This window comes from Triturus cristatus, chromosome 5_1 (genome assembly GCF_964204655.1).
Source record: "Triturus cristatus chromosome 5_1, aTriCri1.1, whole genome shotgun sequence".
Lineage (NCBI taxonomy): Eukaryota > Metazoa > Chordata > Amphibia > Caudata > Salamandridae > Triturus > Triturus cristatus.
This window is the reverse complement of record NC_140587.1, coordinates 631825163-631851275: the sequence shown is the minus strand read 5'-3', so window position 1 is coordinate 631851275 and position 26113 is coordinate 631825163. Positions and strand designations below refer to the sequence as shown.

At 42.9% G+C, this 26113-nt stretch overlaps 1 protein-coding gene across 1 annotated transcript in view; it reads right to left on the bottom strand.

The window, feature by feature from the left end:
- The window catches only part of NSMAF (neutral sphingomyelinase activation associated factor), a 624890-nt gene that overhangs the window by 90149 nt on the left and 508628 nt on the right, over positions 1-26113 (bottom strand). Inside the window, exons 24-26 of the mRNA XM_085605566.1 lie at positions 13797-13864; positions 10588-10655; positions 10230-10353 (exon numbers count right to left, since the gene is read on the bottom strand). Of these exons, the coding sequence (XP_085461692.1) occupies positions 10230-10353; positions 10588-10655; positions 13797-13864 (260 nt within the window). The remainder of the gene's footprint in view (positions 1-10229; positions 10354-10587; positions 10656-13796; positions 13865-26113) is intronic.

Sequence of the window (26113 nt, the reverse complement as noted above, 5' to 3'; positions counted from 1 at the left end):
CTGCCCAACCATCCTGGCAGGATAGTTCATTCTGACAATACCTAGTCCCCCTTTGTCTCAGTGTCTGGGAGTAATACACAAAGGCCAACAGCTAAGCTAATCAGAATCATGTGACCCAGGATACTGTCAGAATGCACAAATTGTTAGGACAAGAAAATGGCAACTTTCTAAGAGGGCCATTTTCAGAATTGTGACTTCAAAATGTGACTTTACCATTAAAGAGGATTTTAAATTACAATGCAATACAATAGAGCGTAAACATCATTTCACGTTCTGCTCCGAAACTTAAGTTATCACTTATCAAGTGCAATAGGGTAACCTAACATTTTCCTATGGGGGAGATAGGCATTCCAATAGCGAAAAATGACTTTAGGAGTTTTTCATTACCAGGGCATCTAAATGCAATCTCACATGTCCTACTTTTTAAATATAATGCACAGTGCCCTACAAGTCTTTAGAGCCTACCTTAGGAGTGACTTGTATGTATTAAAAATGAAGGTTAGGCCTGGTGAAAGGTTTCTTTTGCAAGGTCAAAATGGCAGTTTAAAACTGCACTACAGGCTGCAGTGGCAGGACTGAGACATGTTTTAAAAGGCTACTTTAGTGGCTGGCACAATGAGTGCTGCAGTCCCACTAGCAGCATTGAACTTGCACGCCATGGGTATATGTAGTACTATTTACTAGAGGCTTAAATGTAAATTATATGTGCCAAATAGGTGTAGGCCAATTGTACAAAGGTAATCGTTTGCTATTACCAAATAGAGAACCTTTGCTATTTAGTAATTGTAAACACCATTGTACAAATGTGTCCTTGACACATTGTGCAATTCCCAGTGGGTCACAAATAGACCTACCCCATGAATATTAATAAGATGAGTCTCTGTTTAAGACCAATAAGGAATCAATACAATCACAGAGGCGGTGGCCTGCTGGGGTCAGCAGACCACCATGTCTTTTATTGATTTTTAATAAAGCAATCTTTTTAAATGCAGCCTGTTTTCCTTGAGGGAAACGGAATGCATTTATCAAAATAAAAAAATAAAAATGAAGTTTTCTTTTAATTTTTTTTTAAAGTAGGCAGTGATCCGTTGGACTACTGCCTCCTCTTAAAAAATGTTTTTAGGCTGAAGATCAAAAAAATCCACAAAAAAAATGTTTTTACAAATATTCACATTTGCGAATTGGTTACCACCTACTAGAAATAGGTAGTAAAATGTGAATGTTTTGCTGCATTTCGGTTGCAAAACATTCACACATACTACTGCGATTCATTATTAGGAAGGGACGCCATAACACACCCCTTCCTAATACCGAATCGCAAACCCAATTTGTGATTTAGTAATAGGTTACTGAATTGCAAATAGGGCTTTGTACATGTGAAAAAGCCGTTTTGCATTTACAAACAGGCAGATTCTGCAAATTGGTCCGTTTGCAACCACAAAAAGCCTTTGTATGTGTGGCCCTAAAAGCGGGTGTAGAAGTGGATAAGAGATTGCAAAATTGAGCAGATGACAGTTTGGACCAGTGAATGGTAATGATGGGCATAATGGTGCTGGAACATCTATCGGGAAAGATGGTTGCCATCTAGTGTAAATCAGTTCGAGATACAATGAGGCTTATGACGTACATCATGTGTAGGTTAACGGGCATGTTTAAGGACAATATTATATTATATTAGCAAGTTTTCTTTGGGATGGAAGATTGTGTTACATGTGCTTTTAAAGAACTGTGATTCTCGTAATCACTAGAAAGTTAATTTAGGAATTAATAGCAACCCGCTATACAAGGCCGATCCATCATGGCGCCCAACTACCACGCCAGGATGGATGTACGAAGGAGCACTCTCCCGCATACAGGTATTTACTTAATAGAGACGAAGTTTAGGTATGGGGTCACTTTGTGTATTTTGGGACTGTTACATAGTGGATCTCTTTGGGCAACACAATGCAAATAAGGGGTTGGAAAATGCGCTGTGCACCTGCGAAGTAGGACAGGATGCCTTTGGAGTTGTAACACCAAGTATAGATTTCTGTGGGAGAGCACCCTAATATCTCATTATTCTTTGGGTTTTGATTTCCCGATATGCAGATATGGGTGATATTTAATGTATTTAGAAACTGATATACACACGCGCTACTGATGTTTAAACTAGTGAATATATATGAGGTGGATATGATAATACTTGAAGCTAAGGATTTTGGATATTTGGTGGCATGCATGGGTAGGAAGTATATTATGGGAGGATTATTTCGGACTATGATAAATAGAGGGAGTGTACAGATGGTGTTATGCGGATTACTGGTTAACAGTGCACCGGATAATTCAATTGGGTGAGGAACGCGGATTATTGGCATTACGTAGGGGCATGGACATAACAATAGAAAGATAATCTGCTTGACGACAGGATGCGAGAAGGCAGTGAGTAATTGGGGACATGTTGCTTGCAGATGGAAAGTACAGCCAATGAGCAGATGTCCATAGCAGAGATACATGCTGGACTTCTATGGTAAGAAGACTACACTCACACCTGGGCCATGAATTTCAATTTCTGATGGTCATGATGTATAGTATGCCAAAGAATTCCCTTTGAGAGGACTTCTTTTTTATAACACCACATACATTTTTCTTTCGATTGTAGGTCGATTATACCAGACATTATATTGATACAGAATTGATGTTGATTTTGATGAGGTGAGCCTTGACATAGATATCGCTACTCTTGTTTGTCATAAATTTCATTACGCATGGGTGATTATGGGATGTACCCTCTGGTCCTTTTCTCTTTCTTTTGTTCAGAGGACACATATTCCCTTAGCCTGACGTACTCTTTGCGCAACTATATTACACATGACTGATGATATAATTTGCCTTTCTTCTGTTGAATGAATAATCAGATCAGTGATTAAGGTTTTGAAAATTAGCACTGTGATAATGTATAATATAGCATTCTACTTCTGTATATACTCAATTCGTAGCCCTGAGGAAGTCAGTGATGTAAATGCATCCACCTGACGAAACACGTGTTGGCTTAGAGGGACTACTGATGAAACGAAGATCTTGAAAATAAATCGGTCTGGAAAACAAGTAGAAGTGAATGAAATTGATTTATTGCATTTGACTATTACTGGAGTGGTTTGCTCGGGACTTATTGAATTGTTGATGCTGGGTTTCCAAGCTTATGTAGGAAGGTTAGTGGCCGCTCTCTCTCCTTTTGAGCACCACATGATTTGATAGATGTTCAGTGACGTTAGGAAGAAGAACTAGGTTTGCGCAAGTGGCCCAGCCACACCCTACTGCTAATGGCATTAATACGTTGTAAGAGCTGAATGTCTTCAAGGTCATTGAGAAGGTTAGCAACGGAGGTCAAATGATTACTGTGAAAGAGAAGATTTATATCACCTACCATACTGAATTTGGGAAATTGTGAAGTGTGGTGCAGGGGGCAATAGTCTTGGGCAGATTGAGGGAAATACCTTGATATGGCCCTGGGGGTTGGGGAGGGGGCATTGTCTTGGATTAGGATATATAAGGACTCCAGAAAAAAGAAATTGTGAGATAACTTTAATGAAAAGATTAAACATTTTCTCTCAAGAACTTGGAGATTTGAGTTGGAGCAATTGAGATGGGACTTGAAAATATTTGTTAAGCCACAGCCCTTTTTGGTGGTGCAATCTTGCCTTCCAGATTAGCTTGTCTTATGTTGGGCATCGAGGCTTCATTAAGCCTAGCTTCCATTAGAAACAGTGCATTGGCTTGTAGTTCAGAACATTTAAAATATCCAATTTCTAAAATGACTAAAAATGTGAGCGTTACCTTCACAGAGTGGTGCCTGTCCCATCTTCGCTGGCAAAGCTGAATTCAGGGAGACGCTGTAATAATTACAGATATTATCCATATTTGAAAGGATTAAAAGGAGTCGATACCAGACTTGGAGGACCCCAGGCTGGCTGTTCAGAGGCAGAGTACTTAAACAAGGCGCTCTTCTGCTGCGGATCAGAGTTCCTGGCCCGCAGTACCATATGAGCAAAGACAGTCTTGCCTTTGGCATGCCTTCAGTGAGCCAGCAGCACGGATACCCACTGCCCAAGTTAAATAAGAGCACCATTAGAAAGGGGAGTGGCTATGGGTGTGACACAATCGCGTCTACAATAAGTGGATAAAACAAAAAGCAACTAGAGCCAAGCAACTCACCAACCCACTGAAAGGCCTCACTTCCAATAGGAAGTACTGATAAAACAAAATAAACTAAGTGATGGGAAAAGCAACACATTAACTCATTAAGATGGTCAGCTCAAAAGGGGTCTCGAAATTGAACATTACATTCAATATTTTATAAATGGCATGGTTTATTTATCGAAATGTCATGTAGAAAAGTGTGAACAGAGTTTACAAAAAGCCTGCTTTCATAGACCCAGTTAAACAAATTAGACAAAGGGCTTACAAGAACATGACACCTGTCAAAGAAAGTCAGAATTTAAAGGAAAATGTCTGCTATTTACTTTCCACATGGCTTAGTTGTGGAGAAAATGCTCTAGCCATTTAGTGTTCTGCAACAGTCTGGGCAGCAGATTTATGACCCCTTGAGGAAATAGACATCTAAATAGTCACTAAGTAAAACGTCTGCTGAAAATGCAGACTGAGTGAGTCCAATAGCCTGCCATCTCCCTACAGTGCCTTTAATGCTGCCTTTATGCGCCAAAGCTTGGACTTTCATGCAACAGGTGGAAGGCAGGAAATAAAAGAAAACCAAGCCAACCAAATCTGCTCTTTATTTGGATCCTGGCAAAAATATCTGTTGCTGACTTGTATGGATGAGCTGTGAGTGGTGGGTAGCAGCACAAAAAGCCTGGAGGAGGAGAGAAAATGGTGCTGTGAGGGGGAAGCAGCACAAAGGGAAGAGAGAAAGCAAACATTCACTCCTATGCTGCGCTCAAAGAAAAAAGTAGTTCATGTGAGATGTGGAAGGATGGTAAACAATACTCAGGAGCAGGACAAACACAAGAAGAGGAAGGAAAGCCAGTGAATATGAATCAAGGAAATTAGACTTACAAGAAAGTCTACAAATGAAAAGTAATGAGCCGACCCAAAATCCACTGTTGGGATTGGAAATTACCACAATAGGTCCAAAACAACACATAGGTAAAAGCTGTCTGTAGGTGAGACCTAAATAGCCCCCTGACCCTCCCTTTACTTTGTAGTCTCTTTCTGCCCCTTCCCTCACTAGAGGACTATAAAGTAGGAGCCGACCCACAGAGCTTTTTTATTTTGTCTACTCCTGCTGACACTGATTTTCGTTCCAGACTAGTCTTGGACCTACTACTTCGCTTACCTTTAGCCTCTCCTAGCTCAATACTGGAAAGCAATGCAAATGGATTGGCTGGCCTCCTCCATTCTTTTTTTGTAGTTTTTGGGTGGTCAGTGCTCTAAGCTGCTCTCTAAATACTGGCAAGGGCACACTACAGGGTCTTTCGGGTAGCACAGCCTGACTTCCTAGTAGCTGCTTGGATGTGGCAGGGTTGGACAGTGGTTCCTGGGTCAGATGTCTATCTTCAGTATCTACTGCTTCCTTACTTAAGCTTCATGTTCCCCAAAAAGTGCATGTAGTGATCATGCACCTTCCTAATACACCGCATATCCCTGAGAGAATGTCCAGTTAATTCTTTTAGACTGACAAGTTTTATCCTCATTGATTAGGGGAGGGCCTGTATTGCATAGTCTCTTCAGGGGCTTCTCTTCCTGACCTCGGGCTGGATATGGGGGTGTTTTTCTGCTCTGGCCTTCAATCTGTTGCTGCATGCTCACCGATGTGGTGCTTGTTTCACATATAGGTCAAGAGGATGAATAATCATAGGCCCCCCATCAGACGTTTTCATGCAGGGTAACAGATGGATGTCTCTTGCATAGAGTGATGTTTTTTTTATCTTGAACGAGAGTCACATTTGGCCTAGTAGCTTTGGTCTCCGATTCTTAGAAAAAGAGTTGTGGGTTTGGTACCTCTGTTTAGATGGGCAATTACCTGAATTATATGCTAACATTACAGCTTCTTAGGGTCTCTGGGAGCTGCTGAGTGTATGATCCCTGTATACCTGGAGATGCCAGATAGTCTGTCATCCATTCCCCCTCCTGGCAGGTTGGCAATTCACATGGGATATGTATGTTGGGCTTCGTTGTTGTTCCAGTATAATTCAAGTTTGGGTTTGTCTCTCTGTCAAGTTCTAAATGTTTGTACCCCTGAGATTTCTTTCATCCAGGGGCAGAACTTCGATCTTTTACCCTGGTTGGTGTGGGAATTCTGGGCTGTACACGATGGTTTTGTCCTGGCTGGAGTCCGTCTGTGTTATGGGTGGTATCATGTCCCATTAACAGGTTTGGCATATCTCGGTTCTTGTTTTACAATTCAGTCACTGTGGGCTTAGGTTTGGCATGTTCAGCTCAGGGGCTGTATGCCTTATCGCAAAGCCGGGGGTGGTTGTTGTCCCTACCTCACTAATGGGTTAGAGGTGTATGGCTGTTTTGGCAATTTGCTGGTCCTTCCTTGGTGGGAGTTCCTAGTCATTGCTTTGGAGCTTGTGGGTAGTTATTTTTGATTTTTCATTGGCTATCCTTTGGTTCAGATGGTCCTTCGGGTTGCTCTGTGTGTGGTTGTGTTGTCTTCCAGTGGCCTTCTCCCCCAGGGCGTTAGCCTCTAGTATTCTCTGTAGAAGGGGGGGATTTGGGACAGGAGGAGTTGTGATCCTCTGGATCTAGTTGGGCACAGAATGAATCTCCGAGGCCTGTTCAGCACTTATCAGTGGCTCAGAGATGCAAGATAGTCTGCGTCTTGGTCAGAACCTCCTCACCTATCTAGGTGGATGGGCATATATACTTCTGCCCTTTGGTCACTTCTTGGCCATGTTGACCATTTGTTCCAAGTCTGTTTTGGCAGGTTCTGGTGGCTTTAACCTCTGTGGCTTCCCTGTGGATTCCCTACCTTGGCTTGAGGATTGCCTTCTGACTGCTTGGACTCTTCTATTGGCAACTTGTGTCCTTGGACCCTTGTTCTGGGTTGCTGAAACAAGGTGTGCAAGCTTTGCCTACCTGGGCTCTCCCTGTGCTCTCCTGCTGGGCTTGGGTTGTCTTCTGTCTGCCAGATTTCTTTCTTTCGATCCTAGTTCCATTGGATGTTTTTATTTTCCATCGGATGTTTTAATTTTGATCAGGCGTGTTCTGCATGCTCTGGCTTCTCCTGGTGTACCCTGCTGGGCTTGGGGTGTGTGGTTGCCTTCTGCCTCCCAGTGTCCTTATTTTGGGTCCTACGTCGCTGGGTGTCTGTTGGAATATGGTTTCTGGGAATGAACTGTCCTGGTTCCTCCATGTTGGACTCAGAGGTTGCCTGCTGTAAATCCGGATCCTTCTCTTAGGCCCTCATTTCCTTGGCCTTTTTTATCCTGGGTCATTTCTAAAGGTGATGGGTTGCTCTGGCTGCTCTTATATCCCTCCTGTATGCTCCATGCGGTTCTTAGACTATAGGCAATTCTCCAAACCCCATTAGGGTCCTCTTCTTGAGTTCCTTGGCACCTTGGTCCTTTTCTTGTGGTCTGCTGGAATGAAGTTTCTAAGCATCAAACAGCCTGGTTCCCCTTGTGCTCCATTTTCGGCTTGCCTGCTCAGATCCTTCTCCTGGACCCAGTTTCCCTACTGACCGTCTCTATTGTATTGCATCCTTTTTGTTATGGGCTGATGAGGGTGGTGAGCTCCCTATTTATTCCCCATTGTACTTGGTGCTTTAGGATTACATTTCTGCCTGCTGGGATTCTTCTCTTGACCCCGTCTTGTCTCGGTTTTTAGTTTTGGGTCAGTTTCAGTGGTGGTTGGTGGCTTTCACTTCATTGAATTCCTTATATCTTCCCTGCTGGGCTTGGAGCTTGAGCATTACCACCTACCTTGGAACCCTTGGTAGACGCCTTGTCTGCATGGTCCTTTGTTATGTGCCTTTGTTGAGATGTAGAGTTTGTGGCTTTGATCACAGTGCCTGCCCTTGCCCTCCATGCTGGACTTGAAGCTTTGGAGTTGCCTTCTACTTGCCTGTATAGTTTTCCTGGGCCCTCTCATTTCATGGGTTCTTTGCTCAGGTTGGCTGGAAACCAATGTGTTGGCTTTAGCTGCCCCGGCTAACTTTGTGCTTTCTGCTGGGATTGGGAAGTGCTTTCTGCCTGATAGGTGCATTCTCTTGGGCTCCCAATCTCTTGATCCTTTGTGTGAGATTGGTTTGGACACTGTTATGGGTATTCAGCCTGCTCTGCCTTTCCGTTATGCTGCCTGCTGTTCTTGGTGCTGCCTCTGTTGGTCTGGGGTATACTGGTCTTCACCTGAAAAATTTGTGGTTTGGCATGTTGGGCATGCACATCTGTTGAGTTTGACTTGCTGACTAAGTGTCCTTTGCCTGGTATCATGTGTGGGGAATATTGACTTTCTGCCCTGATCTAGTTTTCTATTTCCTTTCTTTTATGTGGTTTGGCCTTGGGGTCCCCCCCATGCTTGTGCTCTTATGGGTTTTGAGTTTGGGGTGTTGTTGCCTAGGCTGCCTTTTTACAGTCAAGCCTATCCCTTCCCTTAGCTTGTGGAGTACTGGGTCTAGTTTCAAATTTTTCTATTTTTCTTTAGGGCTTGACAAGCACCATTTGGCTCTCGGTGATGGAAGTTGTTTTCTGTCTGCTACAGCTGCTTTGCCTTAATGTTTCCAGAGTATTTTGGTGGCCTTCTGTCTCCCTCTGATTGGCTGAAAAGGTAGACAATTTCTCTGTCCCATTACAGGCTCCTTGTCCTGGCTTTGTTTTTTCTTTGGTTCAGTATTATTTCTGCTTTCTAGCATTTTCTGCCATGCTGTTGTTGGCCTTCGCCTGATAGGCTTGGTAAGTCCTCTATTGTTTACACCAATAACCACTTGGGGCTTAACTACTGGGTCTTTTAGATGTGGGGCCCCAGTTCATTGTATGCCTCTTATCTAGGAGGATATCTTCTTCTGACTAGGCTTATGTGTTCCTTTTTAGGTGGATTTCCTCCATGTGATGTGGTCTTGTCTTGTGCCAATCGATTGGCTAGCTCCCTTTTTGATGCTGTTCCCCTGTGAACTCCTAATTCTAAGTGAAGGTCTGGCCTTGGGCTATCAGAAGTGCTCCCAGCTGGGATTGGGGCATATGGGCTGATTTTTCAGCCCTGATGGCACCTCTACTGTTTATCTATCCCCTACATCTAGCCTAGGTTCAGTGTTGACGTGGGGATGTCCATGGATCCTCCCGTCTTCATCAGAACTGGTTCTGATTTCTACTGTGGCTATTTGGTGTGCCTCTTGTTGGGTTATTCTTCACTACTTCATTACCTTGTTGTGCAAACTACTAATTGTTTCTTGGTGTTGGTAGGTGTCTCTCTGACAAGTTAGCTTGGTTGTGGGTTTTGGGCTGGCTTGTGAGCACCTTTACCTTGTCTAGTCCGTCTTTTGTATTTCCAGTCATTGTTGGTTTGGTTCTGTGGTGCCTCTGTGTGGCATGGTTAAGTTAGTATTCTTTTTCGATCTGGGCTTGGCGACTTCTGTCCGAGGGCTAGTCAGCCTCTTTAGAACTGCTGCTGCTGTTTGATTCCCACTATTGTGGCAAGTGGGTGATTGCTGGTCTCTGACTGCATGATTGGTGTATATGCCTGTAACCTTTCTCCTCGTCTTATGTTTCTTTCGTTGCTGCAGTGTTCCTTTCTAGGAGTGCCTTGTGTTGCTTAGGTGTTGTGTGTGGTTGTGAGCTTTCTGCCTAATGCTATCCTCACTAAATAGTGAGGATAGCATTAGGCAGAAAGGTCACAACCACACAGGTTAGGATGATGAAGGGTTGCAGAAATAAAGCCCTAATTACTTATCTAGTAATCTCCATTACTCTGATTACTCTTCTTAGTCCCAGTACTTACAACCTTCTCCCCTGCCTGTTGTCATGACCTTGAGTTCCAGTGCTAGAGGATATCAGAACATTTTGAAGGTTCGGCTGCTCCTTGATGGTTCCCTGGTGAGTGGAGGAGGTAGAGGAGGACAATGGAGAAGGGGGATGGAGGAGAGGCTTTTTAGCATAACTCTGTCAGAGGTGCCTGACCGCACTAAATGTAACTCCTGATACGAGGAAGAATAATTGGAGAAATGAAGATTACCGATTAGTAATAGGCATATTTCACATTATTAAAGGCCGGTACATGAAGTAAAAGAAACACACCTTTACTGTGGAATCCCAGGAAGCAGTATATAACCGGTTATCATGCCAACAGAGCTTGCTGACAGCATCATCATGCCCCATTAAAGTGTCGTGTCGTCTTCCAAATGCAATAGAATAAAAATAACTGAGACAAAATAAAATTACAAGTTACAGGTAGTAAACATTTTTCCAATGTCACAATAGCTAGCTTCATAAACAATGCATGTGGAAATAAACAAAAAGCTGTCACATTTAGAATCTAAGGAAAAGATTACAAAAGTGATAAGGGTCACCACCTATCAATTACTTTCTTTAAGCATTCTCCTGAACACAACATTGTGAATATGGAAACACATGAATGCAGGTGCATGATACTTACACATGATTGTCCCATGAAGAACATATGGCTGTGGAATCATCTGGTAAGACCAAACAAGATGACAAGGCCTACAAATCACAAGAGGAAATACTCATTCTGTTATCACATTTACGGTATCTTTTTCAAAACAAGATAGAACAGTATAAAATGAGTGACAAGGATAACTTCGCTGAATTATTGTTACACACTCAGTAAACCATCATCTGTGCATGTCAACAGTCCCGCTTTATAAAAATACATAAGGATTAAACTAATTTCCCTGTAGTTTCCCTACTGGTTCCAGATACATTTTTAATAATGTGGATAACAATTGTACAAGCACTGTTGCCATTCAGATGTAGTACATAGGGCCGGCCCCCTTACAAATCTCAGTGGGGGCTCCCTTTCGCTCTCTAAAAACAATAGGCTTGATTTAGAGGAGAGCGTCATATGGACAGTCGGCACCAAAATGGCGGATGTCCCATTCACGCTCCCCTCAGCTCTTCTGCCTCATTGAGAAGTTGGGGGAGCACAGTGCCAGGGCATACTATATACAGGGGAACAGGTTATAAAGGAGAAAGTCACTGACAAATTGTAGCAATTAGGCTCCAACGGTCACCTTCAGATGCTATGGAGACCAAACAAATGGAAATGGCCCCTTTGCATAGAAAAAATTAGCAGATGAATACCTAACACCGCTTTTTTCTCTTAGACAGATTTAAAGATTGTGCGGGAAGAGAATTTCCACAAAAGGCACATTATGTTATCATTCTAAATCTCATTACAAATACTAACCTTTTGTCAGAATAAAGACTTTGCATAATGTATACTAAATTGGTCAATAGACCAGTGAATCTATTCAGTTGGTAAATGGATAACGAACCAATTGGTCAACCACTGTCTAGCCTAAAAAGAGGATACCAAAAGTTCTTCATTAAAGGAAAGGCGTGTGAAGGTTTACTGTGAGCAGCTGTTGAATGTGAGAGAGTAGTCTACATAAGCTCTAGTCATTGCCAAGATTTTTAGGACGAGTTTAGATGTACTCGTGTAAACCCCACCTATCAAGCATTCTGCATATAACCAATCTTTCTCATTGGGGGTACTGTGTCTGATCTTTATGGTGATCTATACATGTTTTTCATATTTCCCCACTTATACACATTGCTTAAGTTATTTTTAACATTGGTTGTTCCGATAGATCTAGAATGGCCGGTAAAGAGACGGATACTTTGTGCCAGCAAAACCAGTATGATTTCGCTCACCTATTTCAGAACAGCAACCGTCTCAATCTTTATGACTGATCCGTTCATAGATTACCATACTTCTGAATTATTCACTACAGTCAGATCTGGTAATTGTTAGTGTACTGAACACATCAGTATCAAAAGCATACATTAAATACATCCCTCTATGCACCCTATTAACTTGGGGACTGTTGTACGACTTTTGCATTTTCAAGCCCAGTTAACAACAAAATCATAGGGTTTGTGAACTGAACTAAACCCATTTTGCAAGTCAGAAAGGTATTCAAATTGAGCCAAGTAAATATACACTTAAGTTTGTACTGAAAAGAGCTTAATGAAAAGATTGTTAAAAAAAAACCTTCTGAATTATAATGAGAAAGTGGCAAGAATGAAGTGTCTGCTCCTAACTACAAGTCACAAAGTCACAACAGCATCGATAATTTATAACTGCAATTGTGGCTGCAAACCATTGAAAAGTTACTAACTCCTCAAAAGAGGTGGTAACTAATTTGTAAAGGAGAAGGTGCCCCATTGCAACAGCTCCTCTTTTGGGAATCATATTTGGTGGCATCCTAGGGACCAGAGAGAAGTCCAGAGGACCACTGTGTGCTCCCCCCGATGTCTTCTCAAATGGGAATGATATGTGTGCTTTCAACCAAACAATAGTTCAAAGGGGTAGGTCAGCACTATGGTTAGCTCCCGAGATAAACTTCCTTTGGCTCACTTAGCAAAGGTACGGACAAGACCTGACATTATTTCTTTCTTGACTTTCTGTGTGGAAACGGAAATATAATCTGGTTACATCAAGACAAACCTGTGTGAAGCACTCATGTGGAGAATATTTCAAGCTTGTGCATGAAAACAACTATAAGTAAGGCATTAGTTCTTTTGATTACCCTGGGCTCGGATTTCCCGGACCCCGGGTCCCTCCCAGCAGAAGTGAAGGAGGGGTTGACGCGGGCACACTGACGGGGGGGTGGGGGTGGGGGTAGAGAGGGTGGAGGGTTGGGGCATTAGGGTGGAAGCGGGGGAAGTACGGATTTCTCCTGATATGTACATTGAGGATGGAGTCCTTTATTTTTCTCGGTTGTTGGTGTCACTGCGCTGATGGAAAAATTTAATAAAAATATATTTTTTTTTTTAAAAAGTAAGGCATTAGTTGGCATGGTTGTGATGTAATCAAATGGAAACTTTCACTCCTTCAAAAGGTCTTTCATTTTAGAGCATATTTAGCTTCAAGTGCTGTTCAAGATATCTGTACATTCACAAGTGAACATACTCAGCACGCAGAGATTCAGAATCCAAGAGTATGCGAATAGCTCCAAAATATATCAGCTACAAAACCAGTTTGAAACCCCTGACAAATGAAAGGTGGGGTATAATCTACTCTAATCTCTGCCCCTAGAGCTCCATTTTGTATTGGGGTATAATCTAAACCTTAGACCGCAAAAAACTGAAATATTGAGTGTATCCTCACCAGCCAACATGGGGAAATGTAATTCTACCAAATCACTTGCTCACAACAACCCTCCTGCAAAAGATTTGAGATCTATCTAATCAATTATAAAATAGATCATCTTGGTTGCCTTCAAATCCACGTGGGTGGAATTGAAATGAAGCACAAAGTGTACTGCATTTCTCCCTACTTGACTACTCAGATCCCACACAGAGGTAGCATATAGAAAATATCAGGCCAATATTTTGTTTTCATCATGCACCTTCTTATCTTGTGTCTATAGAAGACCAAAACATTTAAATGTCCTTCAAAACATAGCCATGAGATACCTTTAAGAGCGCCTATAATTTTTAGCTAACATTAAATTGTAAAATGACTGAATGGTTGAAGGATTCACAGAGTTATGTGAATGATGTATCTGAGTGAATATCTTACAAGTCATGACGAGAGCTAATCGGTTAAAAGTAATTAGGGTTGTCAACGGGTACAACATATAACATAAAATCTTCAAGACCAATATTTAAACTCACCATATTTGAAAATGATATACTTCTTTGGAGTGATTTGAGCTCTTTAGAAAACATCTTGAGTGTAGAATCTAATGCAAAAAAACAATATTCAAAAACAGAATCAGACAAGTCAAATGCATAATGAGTCTTCATGGGGGGAAACAGAAAAACTGATTTCTAGGAGAAATAAATTCAATTTCATAATTTGCTTTGAGATATATTATATTAGTGTTACCACTCTCTATCATTTAAGGGTGTTTACAAATCGTGTTTGAACCATATGTAGGCGTAATCAATTGAAATCCCAAAGAAGCAGAGCTGGCTAGGAAAATTAAAGACACTATGAAGGGATGGCAGGATGCACAGGGGGCTTGTAAGTCTCTGCAGTTCCCTATGGGTCACTGGCAGTCACTACATCTTTACTGTAGTATGATTCAGCCTCATTCCCAAATCTAGCCAACTTAAAACTAAATAAGAAATCTACTCTTGTAGGCTAACCATAGCTTCTGTAGGCCAGGCCAGTAAAGGAAAATCAACTGTCCTACATTTCCAAGAGTACTATCACTTCAAAAATGTACGCATGAAAGATGGTTTTAGTTTTCCACTAGGTAAAAAATTCATATGGCTAAGTTATGTGGAAATGTGTTTTTAGTTTTTGCTAAACAAGGAAAATATTTTTCTCTGTGGAGAAGCCACCTCCTCTCTACTTCCATTTAATATTAGGGGATTTCCTTCCCTTTCTACCTTTGTTAGGAGCATACTTCATTAATGAAAGAAACAATTGTGCATGCGTTTCCACGTACAACATTTAGGAATACCTAAAAGCATAGTGGGTGGTGTTAACTTCACTTAGCATCGTCAAACCCTGTGCTACAGCAGTGCACTTTTATTGGGCACAAGTGCAACAATGTCATAAAATGTCACAAATGCAGATTATGTTTTCCTTAGAATCAAAAATGTATTATTTTAAAGTGTTTTTTTCACACCTAAGTGAAACACAGGTGCACAACATTCTCCGTCAGTCATGCCTATATATTGTACAATTTTGCAGAGGCTGGTCAAACATAAAAAACAGACGACAACGGCATTACTAGAAGGAAAGAGATAGGGTAAGAGGAATATGAGGAGACACGAAAAACCAATCAGACCTAAGGTCATAAAAGACTTCATGAGAAAGATCAACATTCTGAAGAGGGGAACGATGGAAGTTCAGAGAACATAGACTGTAGTCACAAACCAACAATAAAAAGAGGTTACTTGATAAAAGTCTGGGAGTAGGGAACCTTAAAACATAGATGAATAATCTAACTGATCATTAGTCAACAGTGTCAAACACCAACCTATTCACCATGTTATTAAATAATTTATTCCAAGCACCTGCCCTCCACAACATAGATCCCTAAAATTCACAAGGCTGTTTTATGCACCACATAAATCCTTGAAAAGCTGTTAAATTAAACCTCAATCATGCAAGGGTGAATGAAGAAGTATAAATCTTTCTGACGTCGGGCCCATGCAAATTTGGAAAGGCAGCCGAATGCACGATTTATTAAGTATAACTCAACAGTGACTTCCACTGCAGCATGAGGTGACTAGGAATAGCAAATAGCAGAGGATCTTTTATAAACCTTGCTGAATTGTGGCCTTTGAAAGGGGTCAATATCAAAGCCATGACACTTAATCCCACCTTAAATGAAAACAGTGGAGGAGATCTAACTGCAAGAGCATTTAAACCATACAGATGAACTTGAATCTTAAAAATCTTAAAAATATTATCATATGAAGGTTCTACTGAAGGAAATAGTGAAAAGTGAGAAACTACTTGCTGTGTTGTGCCAACAAAATAATGAAATCAAGAACACTGAACTGGAACAGACAACAAAGCTACATTCGGTAGTTAGTGTAGGAGAGTAGGATCTGCTTCTTATACTTATAGTTACCCCCAATTTTTGCTGAGGTTTCACGGTTTTTCGAGTTTAGCCTGGCTGGGGTCCTGCTAACCAGGACCCCAGCCTAGCGGCTTCCTCTCTAAAGTGATTACCAGTACTTTAGGTACACTCTCGATTGGATTCTGGGGTACCCTTATAAGTCCCTAGTATATGGTATACTATGTACCCAGAGCATAGGCACCCCAGAAGCCTACCAGGGGCTGCAGCATGCATTATGCCTTATTAATCCTGAAGGCAGGGTGCTGGGTTTTATGTGAGAGGGTGCCCATGCATGAGCTGAGCCCCTCTGCAGCCTTCGGAACCTTTATTCTGGGGTTGTTTGTGATGCAGTCAAAACATATACTTTTAAGTGCATTATAACTAAACAGTAAATGCTAACTTTGGGATGGCTGCACGGAAACATGTCGTGTTTGGTGTCAAACACCTTGGAATCATACCCCCACACCAGTAACTGGTGTGGGAGTATGATCCCACCCTTCTAGAGGACGAGACAGGATAGCACCGGTATACCCGGTACCAGCTAACAGAGCCCTGGAATCACAAAATGGGGGCACATTTGGTGTTCCTGTGCATAGTCCAGCTCAAACCAGTTGCAGGGGCTACCAGCCCCTGCTCTGGCACAAAACTGGACAAAGGAAATGGGTGCACCCCTCTTTCCAGACCCTCCCATAGGTGGGTCCCTAGAGTTTGTCCAACCCCTTCCTTGGGTATAAGATAAGAACCCCTGGCAACAGGACTATAGATTACACCTGGACGAAATTCTGATACTGACTCCTGGAACTTCGACGATCTACATTGAAGTAGATGACTGAAGAATCTCCCATGGAGTAAAGGAGTTACTCCCCTGCAAGGCAGGCACCAAAGACACATCTGACCGATTTGCATCTCCGAAGCTTCCGCTGGACTCCGAAGAACTTTGCAACACAGGAGGTGGGTTTCCGTGGTCTTAGAGGTCGATCAGTGCCCACAGCAAGTCTGAGGCCCGTATCCCTCGTGGCGATCGTGCAACCCGAACTCCTGGACACCGTGTCACTTTGCAGAAACATCAGCTTTCCAATGACTCCTACAGCTGAGATTTGGGTTACTTGTAGCCCTGACCCCGAGCACCATTTGCATTAAAGATTGCACGCCTACACTCCACGAGTGCTCCGTGAGCAGGCCCTTTGTGTTTTCTCTCGAGGCCCCTTCGCGATCCCTAGTCTGTCGACTGGTGGATCCCTGTGAAGCCAACTTTACTTCTAATTGGGCTTACGCGGTTGCTCCAGACGTACCCTGACTCTCCATCGTTTGGGGAGTCCCCAGGATCTTGCTGGCCCGCACCGAAGCATCTTTTCTCTTCCTGCATGGGTTGCTGTTGCCAAGGCTTGTTGGGTCCAATCAGGGCACCAACACAGCAGCACTCTACATCCTTCGTGGGACAGCTTGAATCCAGCTCCTGGTCGTTGTCGACGCCTCCTGGTCCTCGTGGCTGCAGAGTCAAGCTTCACCTCTTCGCATATGAAACACCAGACATCAGTGGGCATTCGTCCATCATGCCCCTGGTCACTGTAAAGTGACCCAGACTCTGTCCCCTCTGCTTTCAGGTTCTTCTGATCTTCAATCCAGGCTTGGATCACACCGGACACTTTTCTCCTTCCCGGCAGCAGCACTTTGCAGCACATCACCACTGAAATCAACGACGATTCCCGACACCATTTGACACCTATGCACCCGGCTTCCCTGGGTGAGGTAACTCGAGTACTCCGGTGCTCCCGTGGGTGCTGGTCCTAGAACCCCCTACATCTAAAGGGGTTTGCTCAAAGTCCTCTCCTAAGTGTCCTTAACTTCTAAAATTCCAACTGCCACTTTCCCATAGAATAGTACGGGCTCGCGGCTGTGTTCTCACACTGCACACGTCCCCCGTGGGTCTGTGTCACTACCTTGGGTGGTTCCTTGGGGTCCCAGCGATTCTACGTGCTCTAGGCACTGAGTCTAGTCAAGTTGTGGTTCTTATTCCACTTTCTTAATATATGGTTTGGTCCCCCCTAGGGCCCATTGTATATTGTGCTATTTACTGTAGTTTTAGAACTGTATTATTTTGTATCTTGGACTCGAATCTCATGAAGAGATTAGTAGTGAGTGTTTAGAAATAAATACATATATTTTATATATACCTTGTGTGGATCTCCTTTCATTTAGTAATTCAAGAGGTTATAATCTGGTAAACCAAGCTGATTTACACTCCTTCAAGTCTTAGACTGAAGGCCGCTCTTCATAGCTACCACTAGGATAGCTTTCAATAAAGGTTGTCTTTAAACCTATCATCAATAAGGGTTGTTGGACTGGTGCAAGGTGCCCACTATAACTACTGGACAGCATATGCCAGGCCAACTTCTCACAGTTAAGCCAATGTACACAGCTCTATTGACAGTTCTTTCTCTGGCAACAATGCTATAGCCTCTGAAAAGTCTTGGTCGAAGTTAGGTATCCCTCTCTGCGACCAAGCTTGAAGTGGAGGACTGTTCCAGTTGCAATGCAGTAAAGTGGGTCTCCACAAAAGATGTTCTAAGTTTGAAGCCAGAGAGCTTCTGAATGGAAGTAGTACAGATACCTAATGATACCAGATCCACTTGGAGGATCTGAAACCATTGTCATGATGAATACAAAAATTAATTGAGAGTCACAAGATCAAACATAATCAGAGAAAGGGTGTACAAAAAAAAATTGGTCAAATTGGAAGCTAAATTATCTTCAAAAGAATTTTCCACCGATCAAACAGCCATGAACTAATATAGTTTGCATTCACTAATGGCCACATTTTCCATGTTGAAAGTATATGCCTCGAGCTTTCTTTCATAGCTAGATGGAAAGTTGACAAGCCTGGGATGCCAGAATGCAAAAAAATCTATTCACACATCTGAAAAGCAAAACGTATGCGGACTGAAAGACACTGCTGTGCCAATCCGAGGTTGTCACTTCTCGTTCACAGATCCTTTGCAACAGTTCTTGCTTAGAAAGACTTGAGTACTCTCAAGTAATGTGACAGAGAGCACCCAGCATGTTGATTTATTCTTATTAGATACCACAATCCAGCAACTCCTACTGAGGGGATACTTGTCCCATAAAAGCCCTAATGTAACTGGGAACTGCAGGCCCAATATTTCCGGGTAGCCAACAAGGGTCCCTTCCAGCTTCTATCTGCCCGAGAGCTCATTAGGGTAACATTTTCTAAAGACACAGTGTCACTTTCAAGGTAATTCTGCATCTTCCCCTGCATTATATCTAAATGAAGTGCTGGTTGTTAACTTATCAGTTGGCTTACCATGAAATGAATAGGGCAGGCCTACGGAAAAGGATATGGTGATATGGCTCCCTTTATATTTCACTCTGTACTCCTTCCGGTCACTGTCCATCTTTAAGCCATCTCAACACAGTACTCCAACCTATGATGTGGATGTCCATTCCCACACAGAAGCGGACCCAATGATGAAGCACATAGCAGTTTTACATTGCAATTTTAATACACCAGATAGTGTTAGATATACTGTTGATCCCTTGGTGCAGTGTACTTAGAGTATTAGTGGATCCCTTGCCTGTAAAGACAATAAAACCAGACCCATTAGAGTTTATGGAGATGCAAGATATTACAGATTATGGTACACCACTTCAGCAAGGTTTTATCATGACTCTGCTGAAGAGGGTGCAAAGAGACTTCGCTCCATCAACTGTGGAATGCTCTAGCCTCTGAAAAATTCACAGATGTCTTTAATAAGAATGACTTATAATTTTGGTGTGTCAAGTATTACATATGAGATACAGAAATAGGGATCTTGTGTGCTGGGCAACATTCAGCTTTACGACCTTTTAAACATAAATGGACCATAAAGAAATACTTTAAAAACTCCATGGTGGCAGGGGAAATGTGCTGCTCTTTTGTCTTCTAGAGAAACACAGCATAAAAGTGACTGGATCAATAACGGTATTGGCTGTGAATTCACGGCTGGTATTCATTCATAGTAGGCGTATGTATTTAATGATGCAATGGTTGTAATTTTATTCATCAAAACATTTCTTGCTTTGAAACAAAAAAAGTGAATCATTACACTGAGGCACAGAAGACCTTCTCCACCCGGCTTCATGGAAACGTTTAACTATAAGGGTGCCCAACAGCCATCAGGTCTCTATCCAGTAGAGAGACTGCAAACCAAGAACACCAATGATGCTCTCGAGATTAGCAACTATAGGGACACAACCTCTTCTCCCTTCTTGGTGGCACTGAACAATGTCAAGTATTGTGCCCCGCTTCACACCACCTTCAGTGAAGGCCAAGGGATGCTCCTTTGTCTTGTAAGATGGGCAAAGACTCCATAACTTTAAAAGTGATTTCTTTTACATTTACATAGAACCCAGTGGAGTATTCTGGGCAGAGAAACATCAAGATCTATTAATATGCTAATGATACTCAATCCACTTTTAAAACTCTTCTGGGAATGAAATCACATGCCTGAAGGACAGTCTCTTCATTAATCGCCGTGGGTGTCAAAGGTATATTTATAGTTCTACTTGTGACAATGGAGTTTGTTTGAATCACCAATTACAACAAACGCTACCTCTCAAACAAGAATTCCAATCGATTAACCACTTGATTGTCAAAAATGGCACATTACTTTGTTTACAAATCAAATTCAGCGTTACCTTTATGATATACCTTGAAAACAAAACATAGGTAGTCTGGGACCAGCTATCACCCTTCTCTGCAGGATCATTACTCATGAAGCCAAACTTCAGAACATTTATCTAGGCAGCTCTCCCATGGCATTTGCATGAGAACAAAGTCCTGCTTGTTGGCATCCCAGTCTGTGACCTAACCCTCGTAAAGAGTGTGTTCACAGCAGCATGACTCAAAGGGCTAAGAAATGATCAAATCCATTGTCAATGAAGTTCCCCACGGCAGCCATTCAATGAACGACTGCCAACCTATGTACATTATTAAGCAGCACACTTTGTAATTTGTCATATTACCTGATTTTTGAGTACTATTAAGAAATACAATTTGCAGTGGCCTACAAAACACCCACAGCAGAACAGGCTTAAGAGAAGAGACTGCAAGAAAAGTAAGCCTATAATGCAAACCCTTTTCTCTCAGATTTGGAAATCCACCTGATGCAGATCAGACAAGCAAAATCCCTTTTTCATCTTCAAAAGAAACAGAAGCCTCTCTTCTTCAAGGAATACCTTATGTGTATACAATCAAAGCTACTTTAGCTTGGCTTCGGATGTTGCATGAAGAGACACCACCCCTTCAGTAAGTTCCATTGCTTCACCTTTACTGCATCCCTCCCAACTACCTTGTACTGTGCTGTTTCTTTAAAGCTACATTCATGCTTCAAAGATTTCAGAAGATTATCCTCACAAGCAAAAAACAGGTACCCTGTTATATATTGCTAATAAACTTTTGGTGTCAGAAATGGTTCAGGTGGCCACAGAGCTTCAACAGTGGTGGCTGCAGCCTTTTACCACTGGTGTCCTGGGGTCTCTATCCTACTACGATGCTGGAAACTGGGCTAGGAACAGCCCTTCCACACTGGATATTCAGAGAAATAGGGCAAGCAGTCCAATGCATCTCAGGGAGGTGTAAAGTGTACAGATTCAAAACTCAAGCAATGAAACAATCGGCGCAATAAGAGAATGTCCAGCCAAGTCCGTTTCTGTAAAGAAAAGGGAAGTACTTTAATTACACTAACACATAATATGATACAGTGAGAAAAGCTAGCAATACCAGTATGCACACAATAGGATCTATGGGGTTCACTCCACAAAATCAGAAAGTTGCAGACTTGAGCGCAGGTGCAAGCTCACTAAGATAAAGGGAAGCAGCTTTCTTGTATTCTGTGAACTGTAGGTCAGTCCATAATATTGGACTATGCAGCTCCTGAATGGAAGCTGCAGTTATGTTTAAAAGTCCCACCAAAATCCATTTAGCCAACTTAAATGTCAATATCTCGCAGGTGTTTGTGTTTGCCTGATGTAGAGAGTACTCTGAATCTCCAATTGAAGTGTGCAGCTTTCGTCACAGGGGGCAAGGGGTCATGCTTGCAGTCACTGGAGCTTGTTCAGGTGGCCACCATCCTTCTCGCTGCATAGGGCAGGTGAATACTGCAGCAGCTCGTCGAAGGCAATCCTTACAGGTTGGTACAGCACTCGCAATGGTAGATCTTCACCACCAGTTTGGGGTACACACTTGGCAATCTGATTTTTCTGGGCCGCATCTCTCACCAGACTCATCGACTGGGCTTCTTCTCTTCAGGTATGCAGCTCATGCGGGGAAAGGCACTCCCTTCTCAGTAGGAAGGCAATTATGTCTCAGGCAGACCTACAACTTTTCTAGCAAGATGTGCAGACTTCAGGTGATGCTACCTTGCATCTAGGAAACAGTCAAGTGGCAATAGCAATCCTGGCTCACAGTAGTTCTTAAAGCGCTCTGTGAAGTACCCTCATTCTTGCCTTGGGACTAGTACTAAGTAGGATTTTTTTGGTCCGATTTTAATACACAATTTCCAGACAGCAAACCTGGATTCACTGCCTGCAGTCCCAAAACTAGAGACTGGGTGGGGGTGGGGGTGGAGGGGGTGGAGGGGGCAGTCTTTTCATAAGTTCATTTTCTTTCTACTGTACGGATAACATCTTTGTGTATGGTGATGGCTTGCACAATGATGTAGTGATGGTGTTGGTTCTATGTAGAAGTACCCATAACACAAAAAGTGTGAAGCTCTGCATCGAAGTGTCTTCAGCCTTCCTGGATACCACTGACGGGAAGACAAAAGGCTGAGCTCTGCCTAGAAACTCCCTCTCTCTAACAAATTTATCTAAAATAACTCACTCTCATTCCTTGACCAATCTGTGAAATGGTTGTGCTCAAGAAGGAAATATCAGCAATCCTCTGCTAAACAAGTCAGATAAAATTTCTAAAGGCAGCCATGTCCCCATCCCTTCTCACTAGAGTGTCTAAAGCAACACACTCCAGCTCATGAATGCAGGCAATACACTTCCACTGTCTAGGGATACTGCTTCACAACTCCATCTTGTGCCACATCAAAACCAGGGAGAAATAATTTATAAATAAACAGAATAATTTATTAAATGGAACAATTATAATTATAGGTCCTCTATAATGTGTTCACACTACTCAAGTGACATAAGTGAGAATGTGGTAAATGGGCAGATAAAAACAGTTGATCTAAGGACTCTGTGATGGTAAGGGTCAGTGAAGATTACAAGGGTCACAATAGAAGAAGGGCACCATAGGTAAAGGTTCCCCAATCTGGCTGTATGGAGGTCTATGACGTTTTGACATTTCAACCACTCAGAAAGTCATCATCAGGACAATAAAGGCTTTAGAGCACAGAGAGTGGGCAGTAGGTCCCAAAATAGGCATATCAATAGGATGAGAAAGTAGTGAATATTGGAGATACTTAGCACAAATACAGAGGCCCAAATCAGTGATTCACAACAAACGGTCCAAGCGTTGGATTTTTAACAGAAGACCAGCTAGATGCTTCTCCTGAAATCAGGAGGAATAAGAAACCAAGCTCCAAGCAGGAATCTAGTGTGAATAAGGTGAAGATCGTGCAAAAAAACTAGGGGTGGCGTCGAATTTCACTCCGCCGGCAGAGTTTTGCCCACTCTATGCGGAGTTCCGAAAAACCTCGCGAAGCAGCACAGAGTTTGTCCCTTCACACGGCTCCCCAACAATAAGTTGGCCAGCGTGAGCGAGAAAAATCATACGCTAGTCCACCTTCAGGCGAGATTTCTTACGTGGGTGGTCGATCCAGGTCGCTACTGCTCGCATTGAGAAATCAGCCGCCCGCATTGAGGAAGCTGTCGCTCGAGTAGAACATCTACTCGAACATCGGAAAGAAGCAGTGCCCTCTTGCACTCCATGTGGGGCAGTTCACACAGGATAAACTCCCGGCACTAAAAATCAGCGTGAACAGGGTGACTTACTGCACTCTTGGAAATCCGCAGAGTTTTTCAGCAGTTACTGGAGTTCTGCATAGCAGAATTCCGCAAACTCCACCCAGGCCAACAAACAATAATTATGAGGGGACCAGCGAAGGAAACAGTTATCCTAACAAGCAGTCCAAAGGTAGAAATCCAAGTCAATTAGGAAAATATGAATTACTGGGAAAGGGACACAGCCTAGCAGTCAGCTGTCACTCCAACAATCAACGGATAACTGTTAAGATGTTTTACTGTGATTTAGTCTGCTGTTGGATCCCAGCTGCCACATTCTGGACAGTTTGAATAATGTTTACATGGTAATGTACTGAAATATCAGATATTCAGAAACATAAATGTCTGAAAACATTATCTGAATGAAAAATCAACCAATCTTTACAGCTTAGAATATTAATATTTGTAGTGTGCCATTGCCATTAAGTGAAAATTCTTTGTCAGGACCAGGGGCGAAGATAACCTTTACCTCTGGATTAGTAGTGATAACAACTGTCATTTTTTAAAACTACAACCTTAAAGGACTACAATAACATGCACAAATGACATCAATGTACCCCATTTAGTCCACCTCGAGGAACGGCCTTTTTCTTTTCTAATGGATTTGCAGTTAAGTGTTATGAGGGAGTGGTGACCTTTTACCAATGTAATGGTCTTATACGGATAAAGTGCGTCTTGGTGTAAGGCTCTTTATATACTGCATCTAGCAGCCATGGGTGGCACTCAACACAGGGTGCAGGATGACAGCATCAACCCATCCTTTCATCAGGTCCTGATCATCTCCTTTCTCAAAAACAGAATTCGCATGTAGGATCCTCTGAACCATTGATCTGCCTTTAATGAGGTTATCACAGATATGGGAGGAGTGTAAATGACTAGGACATTTCAGTCACACCAGCTTGGGGTCATTTAATCCCTTTCCCCCACTATAACAACTCCTGACACTGTTGAAGTCCCCACCGAGTAACCAGGGAAGCCCACTCCAGTGAGATAGATATTCCAGGAAGGCCACCTGTTCAGTGTTAGGGGCATAAATCACACCAAGTAACATATGTCGGTCCCTTCAGCCTGCCCTCAATGAGGACATAGTGCCTCTATGGATCAGCCACTGTGGTCCAGCAAGAAACGGGACTCACTCTTTTATCCACAACAAGACCCAACAAGCATACGTGGAATAGCTAGTAGAGAATACCTGGCCTCTCAAACGCTTGTGTAAGCTAGAAACCTCTGCTCGAGTGAGATGGGATTCCTGCAGAAATGCGTTGTTTGTCGCCTGTTAGCATCAGTAGGAGTATACAGCATATCTACAGGAAGGAGTGTGCATGTCCTGAATGTTCCAGGTAAGTATGTTAGTTTGAGCCATTATGGCAGCTGTCTGAGAGGTGGTATCTGGAGAAGAACAGGGTAGTGTTACAAGGCTCACCTAGGAGTCCATGGTTCAGGTGGATGTGGGCAACAATTGAAAGCCCATGGAAAACAACAAAGGATAACACATAATACCATAGAGAGCGGAAGTACAGCAGGCTTCCGTCCAAACATGTGAACTACTGGCGCCAGTGAAGGCAAGCTAACAAGGAGACTGGTGACAGCTTTTAGTATGTGCAAGAGCGCAGTCACCCCCTCATGTCAGGTGGTGGAGGAATGTCCAGTATACTCAGCATGATCTATACTGGCACAGGGCCTGACAAGAACTGCAGGGGCATGTGTTAAGGAAGGGGGAAACATGATATTAATCCAGCTCTTGGAGAAAGTTAAAGGAGGTGGTCTGCTGTTTGGGGTGTCATGTTGCCAGAGCCCCGCTGGAAGATGTAGTGCTGTCTCTGTAAGGGCCCGAGGATGGAGCCGGGTCTCACAAAGCAGCAGCCATTTGCAGCGTCTAATGCCTCTCTTGTATAATTCCAGATTGGGCGAGCATGTCAGCTGCGACTCTTGCCACGGCATCCATGTCGTTGTCAGTCAGAAACCTGGGAGTCTACTGCCGGTGGCGATGAAGAGACCCCCCCCCCCAGCCTGGTTCCGCTTTGCCCAGTTCCAGGCCACCTTCAGATCTGTGAAGAAGAATGATGTGCCATCTGTCAAGACCCATTCCTGAAATTTGCATTTGACAGCAAGAATGGAGCTCCGCTGAAGCTGCATTGCTAGCGTATAGTCAGGGAAAAGTAATCTCTCGTGCATTTTCTACTGTCAGATTGTGAGAAAGCGTTGGTAGTGCCAGTTAGGTGGAAGATTCTGCCTGCACAGTAAGGCTGCTTGGGATGGCCAGAGTAAGTTGAAGTGCTGCACAGCACGAGCAGCCAAGCAATTGGGACGGATCATTAGTTAGGTCGCTACCGGTCACAGGGAGACCAGGAGCCTACTCAGGGCAGCAAAAGGCGGGCCACGACTACCTTCGTCAGC